The 18,986-nt window shown below is 46.4% G+C and overlaps 4 protein-coding genes across 4 annotated transcripts; 3 read left to right on the forward strand and 1 right to left on the reverse strand.

Annotated features, from left to right (window-relative positions):
* Nucleotides 1-46: 46 nt before the first annotated feature.
* Nucleotides 47-5,823, forward strand: LOC131212652 (probable ATP-dependent RNA helicase spindle-E). Its single transcript, XM_058206590.1, has 6 exons — nucleotides 47-241; nucleotides 300-1,461; nucleotides 1,519-4,031; nucleotides 4,223-4,344; nucleotides 4,423-4,662; nucleotides 4,731-5,823. The coding sequence occupies exons 1-6, from the start codon at nucleotides 47-49 to the stop codon at nucleotides 4,879-4,881; spliced, it is 4,383 nt and encodes a 1,460-aa protein (XP_058062573.1). The 3' UTR covers nucleotides 4,882-5,823.
* Nucleotides 4,182-12,313, reverse strand: LOC131212653 (C-1-tetrahydrofolate synthase, cytoplasmic). The gene is made up of 8 exons (XM_058206591.1): nucleotides 12,068-12,313; nucleotides 11,768-11,978; nucleotides 9,271-9,395; nucleotides 8,847-9,193; nucleotides 8,265-8,496; nucleotides 8,013-8,186; nucleotides 5,893-7,333; nucleotides 4,182-5,827 (listed from the first exon to the last, which is right to left on the reverse strand). The coding sequence occupies exons 1-8, from the start codon at nucleotides 12,109-12,111 to the stop codon at nucleotides 5,585-5,587; spliced, it is 2,817 nt and encodes a 938-aa protein (XP_058062574.1). The 5' UTR covers nucleotides 12,112-12,313; the 3' UTR covers nucleotides 4,182-5,584.
* A 1,943-nt stretch (nucleotides 12,314-14,256) lies between these two features.
* On the forward strand, nucleotides 14,257-14,739 carry LOC131212306 (ubiquinol-cytochrome-c reductase complex assembly factor 2). Its single transcript, XM_058206113.1, has 2 exons — nucleotides 14,257-14,333; nucleotides 14,401-14,739. The coding sequence occupies exon 2, from the start codon at nucleotides 14,422-14,424 to the stop codon at nucleotides 14,737-14,739; it is 318 nt and encodes a 105-aa protein (XP_058062096.1). The 5' UTR covers nucleotides 14,257-14,333; nucleotides 14,401-14,421.
* Nucleotides 14,740-14,745: 6 nt separating this feature from the next.
* On the forward strand, nucleotides 14,746-16,015 carry LOC131212304 (probable methyltransferase-like protein 15 homolog). The gene is made up of 2 exons (XM_058206112.1): nucleotides 14,746-15,636; nucleotides 15,703-16,015. Exons 1-2 carry the CDS (start codon nucleotides 14,746-14,748, stop codon nucleotides 15,943-15,945), a joined length of 1,134 nt encoding a protein of 377 aa, XP_058062095.1. The 3' UTR covers nucleotides 15,946-16,015.
* Nucleotides 16,016-18,986: the final 2,971 nt, after the last annotated feature.

Raw genomic sequence — 18,986 nt, forward strand, 5'->3', positions numbered from 1 at the left:
AAAAAAGCGAATTTATTGGATAGCGTTTGCGACAAACGCATTGAAAATGGAAGAGCAAGATAACATTATGGATTTCTTCGACTTCAGCAAGCCGTTCGAGCGCGTAATCGTGTCCGGAGGATATTGCAATGCATCCGTGGTGCCGGAGAAACTCGACAACTACAAGCTTCCGCAACGAGAACAGTTGGGCACCGATTACAGCGCCGGGTATGCCCAAGCGGAAGAAAAATTGCTTATCAAGGTACTGAACGTAAATATGAATAAATGCAGCATGATACAACACCATGGATATTTTGCAGGCCTTCGTAAACGACGCTATAAATGAAAAGGCGACATCCTCCCGACTTGATGATGTTGACGAGGCAGACTCGTTGATGGATGATGATGAGGCACACGTACGACAGATTCGTAGCAAAGAATTGATGGAGCCTCTGTTTAAGCGCTACAATTTCACTGTAGAATACAATCAGTTGCCTATTATGCAGTCCAAAACGAAGATTCTAGATATGATTCGGGAGAATCCAGTCGTGGTGTTGCAGGGCCCCACAGGCTGCGGTAAGACGACGCAAGTGCCGCAGTACCTGCTGGAAGACGCGTTTCTGCGCCAGGAGTACTGCAACATTGTTGTCACGCAGCCTCGCAGGATTGCAGCAAGTTCTATCGCAGAACGGGTCTCCCGGGAGCGAAACTGCGATTTAGGTTCGTTAGTCGGGTACCAGGTGGGCCTGAAAGTGATGCTTAGCGACGATACGAGGCTGAGGTTCGTGACGACAGGTGTACTGCTGCAGTGGCTCATCACAGCAAAATCGCTGGCGCGCTACACCCACATTATTTTAGATGAAGTACACGAACGCGAGGTAGACATGGACTTTCTGTTGATTTTCGTGCGACACCTATTAGCCACAAAATCAACCAATACAAAAATTATTCTAATGTCAGCCACGATCGATGCCGGTGAGTTTTGCCAATATTTTAAAATCCCAAAGAGTGACACCTTGCTCGCGCCGTCGCTGACCGTGGCCACCAGCAAGCCGTACGACGTGAGCGTGTACTATCTCGACAGTTTGGACAAGTTCAAGATTGACTTCAGCATCGAATATGATAAGCCAGGCATTTGCGAGAAAATGTACGAGATTGCAGCTAGGCTGGCATACGTTTGCGACCAATGCATTGACCGCCACGAACGAGTGGACGAGGTCGATTTTAAACCATCGATCATTATGTTTTTACCGGGAATTAACGAGATCGAGCTAATGGCTGAAACGCTTCACAATTTCGCGATGAAGGTGCAACAGCAGAACGCACAAGGCGGTCCGAACTTTCTCGTACTCAAGTTACACTCGATGCTGCCATCGACAGACCATGCCGCCGTATTTCGCAGGCCACCACCCGGGCAGCGGAAGGTAATTCTTTCGACTAATATCGCTGAAAGCTCCATCACGGTACCCGACGTTAAATATGGTAAGGTTGCAATACTCTAAGGTCTTGTTTCGTATATCAACGTTTCTGTCTTTGCAGTGATCGATTTCTGTCTCCAGCGAATTCAAATCACCGATTCGAGCAGAAATTTCACAACCTTGTCGACGCAGTGGGCTTCGAAGAGTAACTGCGTGCAACGAGCTGGCCGTACCGGTCGTCTCATGAATGGCCGTGTGTACCGTTTGATCGATAGAAGCTTTTTCGAGAAGGGCATGCAAGAGACGACCATGCCCGAGATGATACGCTGCCGTCTCGGTAGTGTGGTGCTGAAAGCGAAGATGCTCAATATGGGACCGCCGCAAGCAGTCCTTGGTCTCGCTCTCAGTCCGCCAAATCTTTCCGACATCTGCAATACTATACTACAACTAAAAGAGGTTGGTGCGTTACTACGCACTTCGCACGGTGAATATACGCCACTGGATGGAGATATGACGTACCTTGGTCAATTGATGTGTGGGCTGCCGTTGGATCTGCCGGTAGCGAAGCTGGTTATCTTGGGTTACGTTTACTCGGTGCTACAGGAGGCGATTATCATTGCAGCGGGCATGAGCGTGAAGAACATTTTCACCAACAACCGCACGATACAAACGTTTGAGAACAAAATGCGGTTTGCCGATGGTTCGGGTTCGGATGGAATTGCCATACTGAATGCATACACTGCCTGGCGATCGATGGCAGAACAGAGCACGGGCGGAAACACTGCTCAGTGGTGTCACCGCAATGGATTGGAGTTAAAATCGTTGTCCGAGATGGCGGAACTAGTACGAGAAATACAGCACCGACTGAGCGTCAATGATGTGAAGGAAGTTACCGGTGTCAACCGTGTGATCTGGAGCCAAGGGGAAAAGGGTCTCATCCTGAAGGTGATCATGGCGGGTGCATTCTATCCGAATTTCTTCATACCAGGTCTGGCCAGCAACGACGATAACGGCGGACGGGGGATTTATACCGAGGTCGGATGTCGCGATCCCTTCAGCACCGTTTTCTTCGTCGGTTTTGAACATTCCAAACACATTGGGTCGCTTTATCGCCAACAGTTCAAAGACATGCTAACAAACGGCGATCGATCGAAGCAGACCTCCATGAAGGTGGAGTTCGACCGCAGCTCCAACCGAGTTTTTATCAGATACGTTGGTGAGGACAAAGAAGGATACCCAGTGCCTGGACGATTCCGTTCTGAAGTGTACCGCGCATTAAAGCTTCGGGAACATCGCCGGGGTTGCTTCGAAATGAGGGTTATGAACCACGCCGATGCAGTACGGTTCGCGACGAAACACAAATTGGGCGAGTGGCGAAACTGCGAATGGGTGCCGCGACGCATTCCTATCTCCTATGCACATCTTTCCGTCGTGCCACTAATTCATTGTGCACGGCTGTCAGTTACTGTCACCTACGGGATTCATCCCGGGAAGTTTTTTGTACGCCCCCTAGAAGAGAGAGCCAACCTGTTTGAAGAAATCGATCAACGGCTGAACGCATCGGAGCTGCAGCCGTTCCCGGAACATTTCCAATTTCGCCGCCGTCAGCTCGTAGCGGCCAAGCTACCCAAAAGTACGCGTTATCGACGAGGACAGCTAGTTAGCGAAGAATTATCGTCCAATAGAACAGCCTTCTGGAAGGTATATTTCGTTGATCACGGAGCTACCGTTACGCTACCGGTTACATGCTTTCATCAGTTAACCGGTTCACTTGCCAAATACACCGAATTGCCGGGACAAGTGTTCCAAGCGTACCTTGCCGAAGTTCAGCCCTTTGCTCCGCAATCCCCAAAAGGTACATGGCTCGAGAAGAGTTCTCAGTACCTAAAACAGGCCACGTTTGGGCAAAAGCTGGAGGCCGATATTTACTCCGTCGTCGATCAGATAGCGAGCGTCGTGCTGTGGAAGAGCGGCTCTTCTCGTGACGCTGACGTGTCTATCAATCAAGAAATGGTCAATATGAAGCTGGCTCAACCATCGGAGGAATCGTACCTTTCGAAGATGAATCACGAATCACGAATTCGCGTTCAGAGACAGATCGAGGTTGACGAGCGGTATCGACGGGAGATTTTGAACGATGACTCGGAGCTGGCCCACTTCATCGACGACGATGACAATTTCACGGTTGATCTTCCAAGAGAGTTGCTACGGATAACGGTGGCTCTAAGAGGCCCGTACAATCCGCTTCAAATTAAATGCAGTGCAACCACGTTTTCCATTTATGTGAATCAAGTGAAAATCGAGAGCGATTCTGTAAATTCAGTGCTTCTCGAATCGAACCCGCAGGATGTTCACCAAAAACTATTAGTTTCTGCCGGGATTAATGAAGCGAAGCAGAGTCAGCGACTTACTATCAACCAAACAACCATGATGCCCAACATCCCCGGAATGCCAGCTCTGATGGCGCTCATATTTGCACCGAACTGCTACCTTAAGAAGGATGTTGATGAAACGCGTGTTGTTGGATTGGTCGCGGGCTTAGGATGTGATACGCACACTGGAGAGTCTTTATACCCCGAGCACGACATCTCGCTGCCGGTCGATGTCGTCGTCACGGAAGAGGACATTGGTGATGTAAGTTGTTTTTTTTATACATATGCAATCAAGGAAAAAGAATTTGTCGTTCAAAAACGACACAATGGCACCAGTCAAAGTAGGATCAAACATTCGAAAACAGAGATCCTTCATGTCAAGAACACTTAGAACAATCATAGAACTAGATGGTGATAAGGTGATTAGGAAGTGTTTTTATTTTCTTTCCGCAGATAAATGCTCTTCGGTACACGATGGATTCGATTTTACATTTGGGACGAAACGAAAAAACCCGACTATTCGGCGAGTATAGCATCGAATCGCTAATGGCTAAAGTGAAGGAGTATATAATTAAGTAATTATTATATTTCTGGATTTGTTTCATCCAACTCTGACAACCACAAATTCCTTATTCTTATCCTTCTATTTCAAGAATCCTTCAGCGCGAGCGAAGCATCACTGAGAACAGTTTTATGCATGATTTCAAGTGGGAATCGGACAATGGCCCTGGCGATAGCGGTCCAAGCTCGAGCAAGTCCAAACAAATTAATATTAATATATATGAAAAGGCGCTATACCCGTTGCATCCAAAGCTTGACCTACGACCAATCAAATCAGACCGCATCGACTTCCTGCAACGGCACTGCCAGGAATTGCACGAATTAGTTCAAACGTAAGTGTAGCGTCGTGTCCATTGTGGAAATTGATGTTCGTCAAGCATTTTCTGCTTTCAATTCACAGAACGGTGTCGTTACCGAACGGTGGAGTGACCTGCAAGTTATGCAATGTTTCGCTGCAGTCGTTGCCCGTAGTGCGCATCCATCTATACTCCAAGCTGCATCGTGATCGCGAGGCTCAAATCGGTTTCCGTTTACTGTTGGATCATAATTAGGCCACACTGTTTTCAAAACTTTTATGGAAGCTCATAGAAAACCTTTCAAAGTGGTTGTTGCCGAATAAGGTAGTTCCGGAAGGGGGGAATTGAATGAGGTGCAACATATGTGCATGAGTTGTTGATTGATTAGGGGATCTTCTTATAACTTTAAACTCTATAAATTTTGAAACTCAAAGTTTTCTAATGAAAACATTTTCTTCTTAATTCAAATTTTCTTCATTTTCTAAGCAACTTTGGCTGCCTTTGACAAAATTATTTTAGATTTTACGTTTCACATTCTTCAATCTAGGTTAATTTTTCCATCTCTTCTGTAACAGATCGTTTGAGTCTGTCTTTGAACTGAATCCCGGTTGAAAGAAATTAAATAATTGAATCTTGATTAAATAATTGGGTTGTAGATATGATTATAATTCGTTGACCATAAGAAAATATTAGTTCTCGAATAAAAAGATCAATAAAAGTCTCGGAATTTCTGGATCAAGAAAGCTTTGGGAGAAGTGTTTTATTTGAAACAGATCTGAAAATAACGGTAAAGGGAAATTCAACCGAAGACACAACTAGCTGAAAGCGTCCGTTGCAGGCTGTTGGTAAAATTGATTGTCAACGACAAATAAGACAATGAGCACGAAAAGGCAAACAAAAATAACGCCTTCCTGGTTCTACGATAAAACTCATCATGACGATCACGCCTGACCGAGGATTAAAACAGTCCTTCTATCTCGCCGGTTTCGGTGTTCAGATCGATGTCGAAAATCGAAGGCCTCGTGGGCAGGCCGGGCATGCGAGAGATTTCGCCGCACATTGGGACAATGAAACCAGCACCAGCAGACAGACAAACATCGTTGATGACGAGTTTAAAGTCCTTCGGGGCACCCTTGACGCTGGGGTCTCCGGTGAGGGAGTTCGAAGTTTTCGCCATGCAGATCGGCAGCTTTTCGTAGCCCTTTGAAAAACAATTTGTTAGAGTACGCTGGATGATAGACCGCTCGTCGTATTAGCGCTACTTACCTTCTCGGTGTAAAGCCGAATAGCATCGCGGACCTTGCTGTTAAGCTCCACTGTACCGGCACCGTACATCTCCTTTGCGATTTTGTTGATCTTATCCTCGATAGGTAGATCAAGTTCGTACAGGAACTTAAACTCGGACGTGGGACCTGCGCAAGCATTGATCACAGCTTGCGCCAGCTCTTCCGCCCCTTCGCCACCCTTAGCCCAGTGGTGCGAAACGACGGCATCAAACGCACCGCTCGCCTTAGCCGCCTTCCGAACCAACTCATGCTCGCCCGGCGTATCCGTGGCGTGGGCATTGATGGTCACCACTACCGGAACACCGAATTTGCGGCCATTTTCGATGTGCTTCAGCAAATTGGGTAATCCTTTCTCGAGCAGTTCCAGATTTTCGGTCATATACTCTCGGCGAAGCGGCGCTCCGGCCGTAACGATCGGCCCTCCGCCGTGCATCTTGAGTGCGCGAACAGTCGTGACGAGTACGACCGCGTTGGGCACTTTGCCCGACGAACGGCACTTGATGTTGAAAAACTTCTCCATGCCGATGTCGGAGCCGAAGCCAGCTTCCGTCACCACGTATCCTCGTTTTCCGACCAACTTCATGGCGATGTCGTCCGCAATGATGGACGAACAGCCGTGCGCAATGTTAGCGAACGGGCCAGCATGCACCAGTACGGGAGTCCCTTCGAGAGTTTGCATCAGCGTCGGTTCGATCGCATCCTTCAGCAGGACCATCATCGATCCGGTTACTCCTAAATCATCGGCTGTCACAGGTGCCCCGGTCCTATCGAACGCGACCACCATCTTCGCCAGCCGCTGCTTCATGTCCTCAAGGCTTGTGGCGAGCGCCAGTATGGCCATGATCTCGCTCGACACGGATATCGCGAAACTAGTGTCACGCGTCAGGTTCTTCTCCGTCGGTGACAGCCCGATCGTGATCTTGCGTAGATAGCGATCGTTCACGTCCAATACCCGTGTCCACGTAACATTGTGCGGATCGATGTTCAGCCGTGCGAACCGCTTAATCTCATCCGGTGTCAGTGTGTACGGATCCGTTTTCTCGATTCGAAGCCGCTTCAGGCGGCGCAGCTGGATGGGGGCAAACTTCCGGGACCCCTTGATGGCCGGCACGAGCCGTTCGTACAGCGCCTGGTCCGTTTGGGTTGCCTCGTGGAAGATCCGCGCGTCCAACTGCGCGGCCAACAGATTGTTGGCCGCTGTCACCGCGTGTATGTCGCCGGTCAAATGGAGGTTGAAGTCCTCCATCGGGATCACTTGCGAGTAGCCACCACCGGCCGCTCCGCCCTTGATGCCGAACGTGGGACCCTGCGACGGTTGGCGCAGGCAGGCGATCGAATTGCAACGCTTTTGCGAATACAAGGCTTGCACCAACCCGACAAGGGTGGTGCTCTTGCCTTCGCCTAGTGGGGTTGGCGTAATGCTACGGTGGCAGGAAATACATTGTACAGTACATTGAACACCTTATATCGACTTGTACATCAGATTTAGTTGACAAATGTTGCTGGCTTCGTTCAAATAAGATGATCTAAAATATTCACTATTTTCCTCATTAAATTTCGACAAATGAACATCTAAGAGATGTTTGCCATTACTTTCACTCTTCTATACGCACCAATTAATTCTATACCACCGTAAAATCCGAACGGAGATAATTTCATGCATTACATAACATGCACAACTAGCACTTGATCGTGTGAGTAAGGTTCGTTATCGCTCGCAAAATGAACCAATTAATTTAATATTTTTGCAAAAACAGCCACAGCCGAGGATGAGTTGGATTTCTAATTATCATAACTTGTTCTATAATGAGTGCTGCGGGTTTGCCGTAATAACACACATTAAACAGAGTCAATCCTTTATGCCCCGTAATTATTGTTATAGTCACAACTGTTATAATTAATATAATTGAAAAAGAAATACAAATACGTGAGCGAGATCTGAAACCTATTGTACTGAATAAATACAATCAGCGTTTATAAGATAAGCCTTTCTCGTTGCTTCTGCTCGTTAAATAACAATAATTGGGTGGCATGTGCTTTGAAATGCATAAATGATTGATAATGTTAGAAAACAGACGATTGAACTGTCTATACACTCACCCTGCCACGACGACGTACTTCCCGTCGTCCTCATGTTGCAGCCGATCCAACACTTTCAGAGACACTTTAGCCTTCTTCGTACCATAGAGAGACAGCTCCGACGGTATGATGCCGATCTCCTGTGCCAACACGGCCACATCCTTCGGCTCCTGTCCGTGTGCAATTTCAATGTCACTGTCGAAGAGAGGGTCGTGTATAAGTGTTAAATAGCTTTCGATGGTAATTGCGTAGCGCTACACTTGACGAACGCACCTCGGAACAGGTTCGGTCAGCTTAAGCGGCAAAGTTTTCAAACACCAGCGGAACTCCATTTCGACCAATCTCCGGGCAACGCGCTGAGCAGACTGAACGGTGTTCTGCATCAGCATCGCCACAGTCATGGGGCCGACCCCTCCAGGAACTGGTGTTACGTGCGCGGCAACCGGTAGTGCCTCGTCGTACTTCACGTCTCCGACCAGCCGCTGGCCGCTCTTCTTCGTCGGATCTGTTGGTAACGCAGGCGAAAAAAATGCGCGGAGGATAACAACGATCAGTAATCAGGGAGATAATGGGGACCGTTCTGATGACGGGCTGACCGACTGATTTCTCGACAAAAGAGCTATTTAACGCAATGATGAAACTGAGCCCGTGCTAGGACCCCTGTGGAGGGCTGTGTGAAGTGATTAGTATGACCGTGAGCACCACTACGAAGAACGAATCGCGCGCGAGTGGAATTTGGAGGTCGGATTGACTGTTGATCTTCGGTTGCTGCTGATAACGCGACGTGTCCGTGCGTCTTTCCCTTTGAACCCGGGTTCGATTGCATTCATCTTCGTGGTGGCACGCATCGCTTACCAGGAATAGAGTTGATCCCACAGTCGATCACGACGGCACCGGGTTTGATCCAGGCGCCACGGACCATTTCTGGGCGCCCAACAGCTACCACCAGAATGTCCGCCTTCTTGATCAACAGATTCAGGTTCTTTGTCTTCGAATGGCACACGGTAACGGTTGCATCGCTCCACTTTAGCAGCTCGGACATGGGCGTGCCAACAATTTTACTACGCCCAATCACAACCGCGTAAGATCCTGCGATCGGTGTTCCGGTTCGTCTGATCAACTCCATACAACCGTTCGGTGTACAAGGCAGAAACCCGTTCATATCACCGACCGCAACACGACCCTCGTTGACTGTGTTGAGGCTGAAAAAAGGTGAAGATGTTCCGCATTATAGTCGAAAACAAGAGAGGAAAGCCAAAACGATTGTCATGTTGCTTACCCATCAACGTCCTTATCCGGTGAAACGGCATCGGTGATAAGATGTGCGTCGATCGGTGTTTCCGAATCCAGCGGCATTTGCACGATGATCCCGTGGAAGCATGGGTCCTCGTTAAGTCGCTTGACCTGCATCACAAAAAAAACACTTGACTTGCCTTGCCTTGTGACTTGCTCCCAGCGTATAGCAATTGCATAAACACTACGATTAGCGTCCGCCGACTAAAGGTTAATATTTCATCGCCTTGCGATCTGGAGAAGCGAAGCAGCGAGATCAAGGATGTGCCAGAAAACCCAACAACACGATCAATCAGCACCGCACTACCGATGCTACGAACGAACGCCCAGCAGTGGCACATCGATTGCAATTCCACTTCGGACACACGACAAGTGTTAAACACTTTTGGCAACGTCTCAAACTGTCCCCATTAGTGATGTTTATGATGCTGGTATTTTCGGCAAGATGCTTCGGCAAGACAGAACGCAAGCGTCATAAGAAAATGCGGCTCCGTTAACGTAGGTACTTCAAAGAACATGTTCGAGCGCGCGAAAATGTATCATATCGGAGAAATAGGATTGGTTTTTTTCATTTTCAATGTCTGATTTTTGTTTTCTACAGTTTCTATCTTTAAAGTGTTCGATAGCTTTGGACACCGTTTACGGCATTTACGGTATGTAGAGTGTTTTTGGAACCGATGGTCATTGAAACTAAACGGTCTGTGTTCCCAAGTAAAATCGATTGAATGTTTGCTTCTAAATGTTTCGCCTTGCTTATCACCCTAAACATACAACATTACAGATGTAGAGAAATGTAGAAAATGTAGATGTAGAAAATAACATCAAACAGCTCGACCGACAATTAATTGTTTGAACTAGTAACCCTCGTATTTTATTTAAGGTCTTCTTATTCACACCATTAACGTAAATAATTTCCTTGAGTCGCACTTAATGCAATTATGCAGATACTTAAAACGAATATTCATATATTCGCACTGACCACGATTGAATGTACCTTCAGATGCCGTCTAAGGGCCAGTTGTGAATTTCCCATGTCCAAAGTCATGGTTAAGCCTCTATTCTCTAAGACACTATGCTTCTAATAAAGCTAATTTTAAGTGGCTTAAGACATTTATAGGATTGATTGAGAACATTGAGAGAGCGGTTGATTGTCTTGTCATTTTGCTAAAAATGTGAAGTCTTCCACTAAAAGCATTGGTTCGGATTTGTGCGCTTCACCAGTTTATAATAAGGTTCAGTCACCCTTAGTTAAGAATTTTACAATATAATATTATATTAGTATCACTACGCCAAGCAATGGATACACTATGTTATTGTGGAATAGTGGAGCTATTCTTAGCAGAAGTGAACCGAAATTCTCGTTTAAGACTCAGGTTTATCTAACTTTCGAGAATTTTCTCAAGAAATTTCTTTCTGAGAATGAAAATTCTCAAATGAAATACCAAGAGAAGACAAGAAAAAAAGCGAAAAGATCCATGAAGTGCCCGTTTTATGCAAAACCACACTAACAATCAATCATTAAATTTCTGTCTGATAAATTAACATCGAAACCATCTATCGATCTCTCTGTGATTCAGCTGTTAACATCCTTCACCGGCGCAGCGGTGGTAACTACAATGTTGCGCTGCGAATGTAGGTCGCGGAGAGATTATACATTTCCTACGTGTCGCGAATGGCACCGAGCATGTTTTTGATACTGATTACCCGTTGAAGCGATGATTCGGTAAAGCATACATGTTACTCGCCGTGCGAACATGACAAAATATGTTAAACCGTGCCACTCACGACGATGGCCCTTCTGGGTCGCCCTTTTGACAGTGATCCAATTAACTAGGCCAGACCGATACCATCTCCAAAGAATCGACCAAGCCACTCTTTCGTCAACGATTCCACCGCCCGACGGATATTTGCTAAGTTGGGCAACAGTTCGTTCTATTGCACTGCGTATCGGTTGGTTCCAGCTTAATAGTTGAAGGTCCGAATCGCAAGAAATTACGCAGTATCAGCCATTTGTTTGACCAGAAATTTAATGCAGTACCACCCTAGGGGCCCAGCGAATGGACCCAGTTCATCAAAAGTGAGGATGTCGGTATGAAGGTGTCATCTGATTTGCCTTCAAATTATTGTACGCTCCCATTGCGCGCGAAATTGGCGTATCGAAGGGTGATGAAGGAAGCATGATGCCCATGGCCGTTCCCAACACATCGCCAACACCCGGAATGGGGCATAGTAGTTCACTTCCCTCAACCACGATCCCCGTTCCCCGTTCCCCGTGCGGGTTTTGTAATAGCCCCCCTTGAAAATGTGTTTTGGAAACAACAAACTCAATCCGGATCGCTACGCAACAAGTGGTCCGTTTCGCGGGGCTTCCGTTATCGCGAACAGAATCTTGGCCATTGCGGCACGTGTTTGTCGATCGGCAACCGGTCATTCGACACTGTTTTCCGTGCACTTCTTTCTACTTCTACGAGTTTTTGACTTACCGTAGCCAGCAGCTCATCCTGCGTGGTCGATCGCGGCAGTTGAACATGCTCGGCGTACATGCCGATCTCCTCGGCCGCCTTAATCTTCATGCGAATGTACACGTTGGAGTCCTCGCGGCCACCAACCTGCACGATCGCCAATCCGGGCACGAGTGTCGGCACCTGGCGCCGAATTTCGGCCACATCCTTTTTCAGCTTTTCGCGTATATCTCTGGCGGTCGGAGTAATAGACGAAACAAAAGGGCAGCCAGTGGCCGTATAGCAAAAAACCGAAATCACCACGGGGAGAAAACGACTCACTTAGCAACATCCGTGCCGGATAGTACTTTTCCACCACTCAGCATGATCTGACGGTAGCACGGATAGTCAGGGCGCGGTCGCTTGCACGGGGGCTCGATGGTACCTGCGGCGAGTTGTCCTTCAATGAAGGCTATTATCCTCCGGCGTGTTGCTACTGTTTCTGTTGCTGCCACTGCTGCTAGCACAGTTCCGACTTCGAACAGCGTTCGGATGATACTGAGCGGTAACGATTTAAAGTTCCGTGCTCGGAAGGTTCGTGCGTGAAACTGAAAGTCGCATCTCAAACCGTTAGGTGACCGGGTTAAGGATGCAAGACCGCGCCGAAGCACCATAATCGCGCAGCGGCGATTGTGCGCAACTGAACGTGGTGTTTTCGGTCGCAATAATTTCTTTATCGCTCCTACCCCCAACCGCCAGATGACACTGGACCGCGATCGCGGAACGGACCCTGCCAATGGATGAGCGCAGCCAAGGATGCACCGAGTCGTGGACATCGTTAGGGCAAAAATAGTATAAAACATAGGAAAGTGGTGCAATGTCCGGCCGAAGGCATTGGTCAGGCCCCCGTGGACGCTGAGGGCATGATGGGCACATTGCTGGCGGGAAATAAATGATGGAGCTTCAGTATGCCTCGCCAGTCGACCACATTTCGCCACTCCACTGAGGCCTTTCGTAACCAATTCATGATGATGCGAGCGATATGCATTCGTAATAATGCATCGGGACAGGATTCTTGGGAGTTTAAAATTAGTCCAATCGAACGCTAATCTTAGCTTCCTGCGCCGAACCGCCGTTTCGGACGGCGATGGTTTAATTAATCAAAAACGGGAACTCGACCAACTGTGACAGCGCAACGATGACGTGCAAAACATTAATCTCGCTTACGTTTGCGGTTAAACGATTTCCAGCACAGGAAATGGATCTTGGGGGGGATTCTATGGTCATTGGCAGGATTTCTGCCACGCATCATCATAACGTTATCTAGCATCTGTGCCAAAGTAATGTGAACTTTCTTTGGGATAGAAAATTTTATTGTAGCGTGTGAAGCGCGATTTGTAGATTGTATTAGCCGAGATGTTTACCAAATACCCAACATCTGAAGGGTTTATTAGGCTTATCCAAATAACCGGTGTTGTGTAACCGTCTCATTCACTTACCTTGTGAATACACTGAAAAACTCTTGGTTATTTACAGAAATACGTTTTTACAAACCACTTTTAACATACTCTTTAAGGTAACTGTCAGAATTTGGCGCGTTTTCTCGAGAAGCAGCGTGATTCATTGCGCGGCCAGCAACCCCTTGAGCGAAGATTGTTACGCACACACCTGCAAGCGGTTAGATTAAGGGATGATACAAGAAAACCCATTTTTCCCAGTGACCCACTAGAAAATGCCTTCTGTATTGCGAATTCCAAGGGCCTCGTTTTGGTGTTTCGATATAAAAAGTCGGTTTCTACCATCTTTTTGCCAGCTTCCGTTAACCGCGTGATCTGGAATGACTCGAGAGGAAAAGAAAATTAATGAATATGAGTACTGGCCGGAAGCCAGCACCGATGCCAGCACGATTCGCTTGACCGGGACTTTGAAGCGCAGCAAATGAGTGAACCGTTTCTGCGGATTCCATTTCAAATATGGATATCGTTCTTGACAAGAAAGCCGGTGCAAGGATCAAGGCGAAGCAAGAGACTCGATGCCTTTTCAAAATAAACACGATAGCCTGTCGTTATGGTCGTAACCAACCGGATTCAGTGTCCGATATAATTTTCTTACCTACGAGTGCTTCAAACGAGCGAGAGGAGTGATAAAATTAGACTACCGATAGAGTTGGGTTAGTGTCGATTTTCGTCCATGGCATGCTCTTTTATTTCGAACACCAAATAATGTAAAATTAATTAACTTTTTTTATAAATGACTCACCTTGCACATTTAAGGACTTTCGAAAATATGGACTCTCATCAAACGAAACAATCGCTGTTTCCTCGTTGTTTCCTCTCGCCATTTGATCGAAAGTAAGCCGATAAAAGGGGTGCTTTTCCTCATTTTCATCAGCCACAGATAAACTATTCGTTCATACCCTAATGTGGAAAATGCGCTTTGATTGCTGCAAATTGCAGTTGAAAACGTAGCTGGTGCTAGTTTCATAGCATTACTGTCAAAGTCGAAGCAAACTGTCAAAGTGGAATGTGCAAAACAAAACATTTCCTTTGCTCTTACAACATGCTACCGCAAAACGCGGAAGCGCAGCGAAAAGTGGTCTAAAATAAAGGTTACAACAATTCTTTGTTGGTACCGAAGTGAAAACTAACCATTTTTGACTGCTTGTCTTCCTTCAGATTGTTCGCGGCTTCGAAACTATGTCCCAGCACTATAACAAATTTCTCAGTCTTCTTGAGCGGTGGCCGGTGGATAAGAACAAGCTGGGCCGCGATTTGGGACAGTATCTTCGTGATCAGCTGACAGCGGTGCTAGGATCATCCAACATAATCGCGGTGAAGGACGAGCGACTGAACAAGCAGTTCCTTGCGCTGGAAAACATTGTAAACGACGTGCACGGGAAGCGATACCCTCGCGCCCTCAGCTCGACCGCTACCGGACTGTCCGGTGAGCAGTGCCGTGAAGTGTTGTCCACTGAGTTTCTTCAGATACTGCAGAAGAATAAGAGTAAGGATTAGAGCACAATGTGGCGTGTAGCGAGGAGTCTCTTTCGACCGGCAGTCGTTAGATTAGATGTAGGAAGACGCTACTGCGTTGAACGACCTTCAGTGAACACTTCATTCGTCCCTCTTCATCGGCCGGTAATGGCCGAGGAAACGGTACGTTTTCTGGAGCCGCAGAGCAACCAAATTTTCATCGACATGACATTCGGTGCAGGAGGTCATACACGAGCGCTACTCGAGGCGGCTCCTAGTGCGACGATCATAGCGCTTGATCGTGATCCTCAAGCACACCAGTTGGCATGCGAAATGGCCAAAGAGTTTCCGGGACGCATTGTGCCAGCACTGGGACGCTTTTCGGAACTACCAACCCTGTTGCGCTCCCTCGTGCGGTACGACCGGCAGCGGTTCTACGATGGGATCATCTTCGATTTCGGTTGCTCGTCGATGCAGTTCGATGAGGCAGCGCGCGGATTTTCGATAGCACATGACGGTCCCCTCGATATGCGCATGGACAAAGATCGCTGCCCGGAGCAGCTTTCGGCGGCGGAGGTTTTGGCGCGCATACAGGAACAGGACCTAGCGCGGATTTTGAAGGTATACGGCGAAGAAAAGCAAGCTAAAAAGATTGCCCGTGCCATTGTAAACGCACGATTTTCGGTAAAACGGATCGAGACAACTGCTGAATTAGCGAGCATCGTGGGCCACTGCCTAAGCCAGGTCAGCGAACCGACCGGAGGCGCTTTCGATTTCCGGCAGGACAAGCTGCGGCGTCCGGCGCACGTGGCCACGAAAACCTTTCAAGCGTTGCGTATTTTCGTGAATAATGAGCTTAACGAAATCAACTACGGAATGGTGCTGGCGAAACATTTGCTGCGCACGGGCGGAAAGCTTGTAACGATTGCGTTTCACTCGGTTTGTATTATCAGTTTTGTTTTAATTTTCACATAAAATATTACATGTAGTTATTTCGTTCTCCAGCTCGAAGATACGATCGTTAAGCGGCACCTAACCGGGCACGTCATAGCAGATTTGGCTAGCAAAGTACCATTGCAATACATCAGCCAAACATTAGCTTATACGACCGATACCATGCAGGAGGTAATGAAGCCCAATTGGAGACAAATTAACAAGCATGTGGTTGTGCCAACGGATGCGGAAATTGGAGCAAATCCGCGCAGTCGTTCTGCAAAACTGCGAGCTGCAATACGGTTGGGAAGCTGAAGTCGAAGCGGTCATGTAATGTTTGTTTTAGTTTGTTAGTAACTGTAGTAAAGAATCCTTCCTCAAGACACACGGCTATGCAATTTGACAAAAACCAGAAACGAAACGAAGTTACCATCTGACGCTTGCGGTTTGTATTATCAGTTTTGTTTTAATTTTCACATAAAATATTACATGTATTTATTTCGTTCTGCAGCTGCTACCTGCCTGCCGCCACCATCGTTTGGGATGGCACCGGTGTTCTTTGTGCTTACTTTTCATGACAACGTGAGCCACCGCTACTCTTCTAGTCTAGTCTATATGAATGAATAACTGACATTGCTTCGTCGTTTGCTCGCTCGTTTCATTCAGTTCCCCGGTTCGCGGGTTCGGTTCTTCTCAATTCCCAAGCCTACGGTGGTAGGTTACCCTTTTCTTAGAAAACAAACCTCTGCCAGCACGTGCAGTTAATAAATCCCTATTGTATCCTAAGGATTAAGGATATAAGGATTTTCTACGGCTACGTGTTTTAAATTAGAAAGGTATCAAACTTTTGTTTTCTCTGCTCACTTGATTCTCAGTTTCAATGTCGTTTTACCGTGCGCCCAATCTCCTACTCGGACAGATTTCTTCAAAGTTCCCCACTGCATCCGTTCATGGAACATTACTCCGTTCCATTTACTGCACAGCTTGAGCAGTTCCAATTTTCATTCCTATGGTGTTACGCTCCACACCATATTGCAATCGTTTATATCCTAGTTTTAATTTGGTTTTTTTTGTCAGTAGTACGCCAACGAATGAGGATCGCGTGTTGCGGTGGCTTGCTTGCGAATGATTTTGTAATCCCTATAATTTCTGTTTATACTTGCTCAATTATTTTTACCCTCGACCCACCAGTCGAGCCATGCGCACCATATATTTGTCTATTTTCCGAATACATTTAGCTAATTTTGCCGCCGCCCAGTCCAATGTGCTTACATACTTTTGGTTCAATTTTCTCGGCGTCTCGGCGTCTCGGCGTCGACTTGATTTTATATTAATGTTTGTGTGTGTTCACAAGTAGCTGCTGCGTTCGTTCCATCGTGGAGACCAGTCGAAGGACCAACCGCGAGGCTAATACTGGTATGGAGAAAAAATGGGAATGATGATGCTCGACAAAAGGTAAGGTCTACGCTTGTGCAGGACCCACTCGGGGCGAAATGTCGACCTGCACTTCTTGCTCCTTGCTCTTGCCTTTAAGCGTTTTTAAGCTTAAAGGGAGCGCGAGCTTACGATTAGTTACGCGCACACATACACGTGAAGGGCGGTAGTGTCGGTTGGCAAGGAACTTTAAATTGCTGATTGTATGCACTATTATTACGGTACTAAACAACAGAATCCTCTGGGGTGGACTCCTTTATGATACAACATAAACAATGGTGGCCGACGAGTGTATTCGTCCATCGTGTCGATGGCGGGAACGTGCAGAAAAGTGGTGTATTAGTACTGTTTCTTAACGTATAATGGTTCGGTTTTTTGTTTTACATATTTCACTAGACTATCGTCGCTGCTAAACTCCCCTCGGTAAGTGGGAAATGTTAGGAAATAGGTTTTTGGAGAAATGTTCTGACATTGAAAGATACAAAAAGGGCAAACCTCAACCGAAGTCGAAATCGAGATAGCGATTTCCAACCACTCCAGGCGTTGCTGTACATTGATGATTTTCATGCGCCTTCCGATCAATCAACATTCATCACCATTCGACCGTTTTGCCATTCGACTTTCCATTTCCGTCGGAAGATTGTTATCAGTTAGTGAATTAATGCCATTACAGTAAGACAAAAAAACTATGGCTACGGGAAGGAAATACGATGGTGCGTGTTGCTAAACTACTATTTTACCGTTTGTGATGCTATTGTTTCTATACCATTTCGTTAGTTTTTGGGAGAAACGTAATGGACCCATTTTATTTTGGCACAACAGAACCGTTATGGACGGTTCGCGAGCGTTGCGAAGATAAATGAAGCTTCATAAAGAACCTTGCAACACGTCCGTCGCTTTCTTTAGATGATGTTATAATTAGTTGTAACTAGTTGATGTTCGTCAATTCGTTGACAGGGGCTTTGTTGTTTTGGTTTAAACCGCTCGTATTCTTTTTTGTGTTTAAACTGTAAATCAATGTGATTGGTTCATTCACTCACTGTGTTTGGTTCATCAATCTTTTCACTTCCTTCATTTACATTTGCCTAAGTTAATGTTCGCAGAGGCTGCAACCGAAAATTGTCATTTGATTTGCAACGATCGCGGGTGCTGTAGTAGGGTTTGTGCTTGTGATTAATTTGTTTTCATCAATTCCCCTATTTGATTTGACAATAAGAAACTTAGAAAACCAGTCTTTTTCTCATTTCGTTTCATCTGTTCTCAGTAATGAATCTCTCGGTTGCCATTTTATCATCAATTCATTCATTGCGAGCATTTATGAACAAAGTATGGCTGGTATGGATAGTTTTTCATTGCTCGAACTGCATGTAGAAACATTTTCTCCTTGATCTGGGGAACCTTCCTTTGACCCTTCGCTTACTTTATCGTTCGATTTTCACTGTTGAGATCATAGCAATGTTGGGTAACGGGACAAAATTCGTTTCCTTCATGACAGTGCGTGCATTAGAAATGTAATGCAATCTGTTCGCTATCAGATCACGATCTGCCGGAAAAGGGCAACAGTGGGCGTTTTGCATCGGTAAACAGTTATTTTCGACGTTGTGTTAATCATATCTGGCTTAAGGAATCTAAAAAAAGCTATACACGACAATGATTACAAGCGACCTTCAGTTGTGAATGCACCTCTCAAGTTCGCGACAGTGTTTACTTGCCGAAAACCTCTTTTTCCATGCAATCTAACTACCCGAGTAGAACTAATACTTCATGTCAACTATTTACAGGTGGAAACAATATTACACAAAATTCGTCCCTTATCGCTAAAGAAAGTTGTGTTTGTTGATCATGTTCTCGGCAAATATCAACTTCTGTCAACAAATCTCTCAAAAATCAAATAAGTCTACAACAAAAATGTGAAAACAAAA

Source organism: Anopheles bellator, chromosome 2, assembly GCF_943735745.2.
Source record: "Anopheles bellator chromosome 2, idAnoBellAS_SP24_06.2, whole genome shotgun sequence".
Taxonomy (NCBI): Eukaryota; Metazoa; Arthropoda; class Insecta; order Diptera; family Culicidae; genus Anopheles; species Anopheles bellator.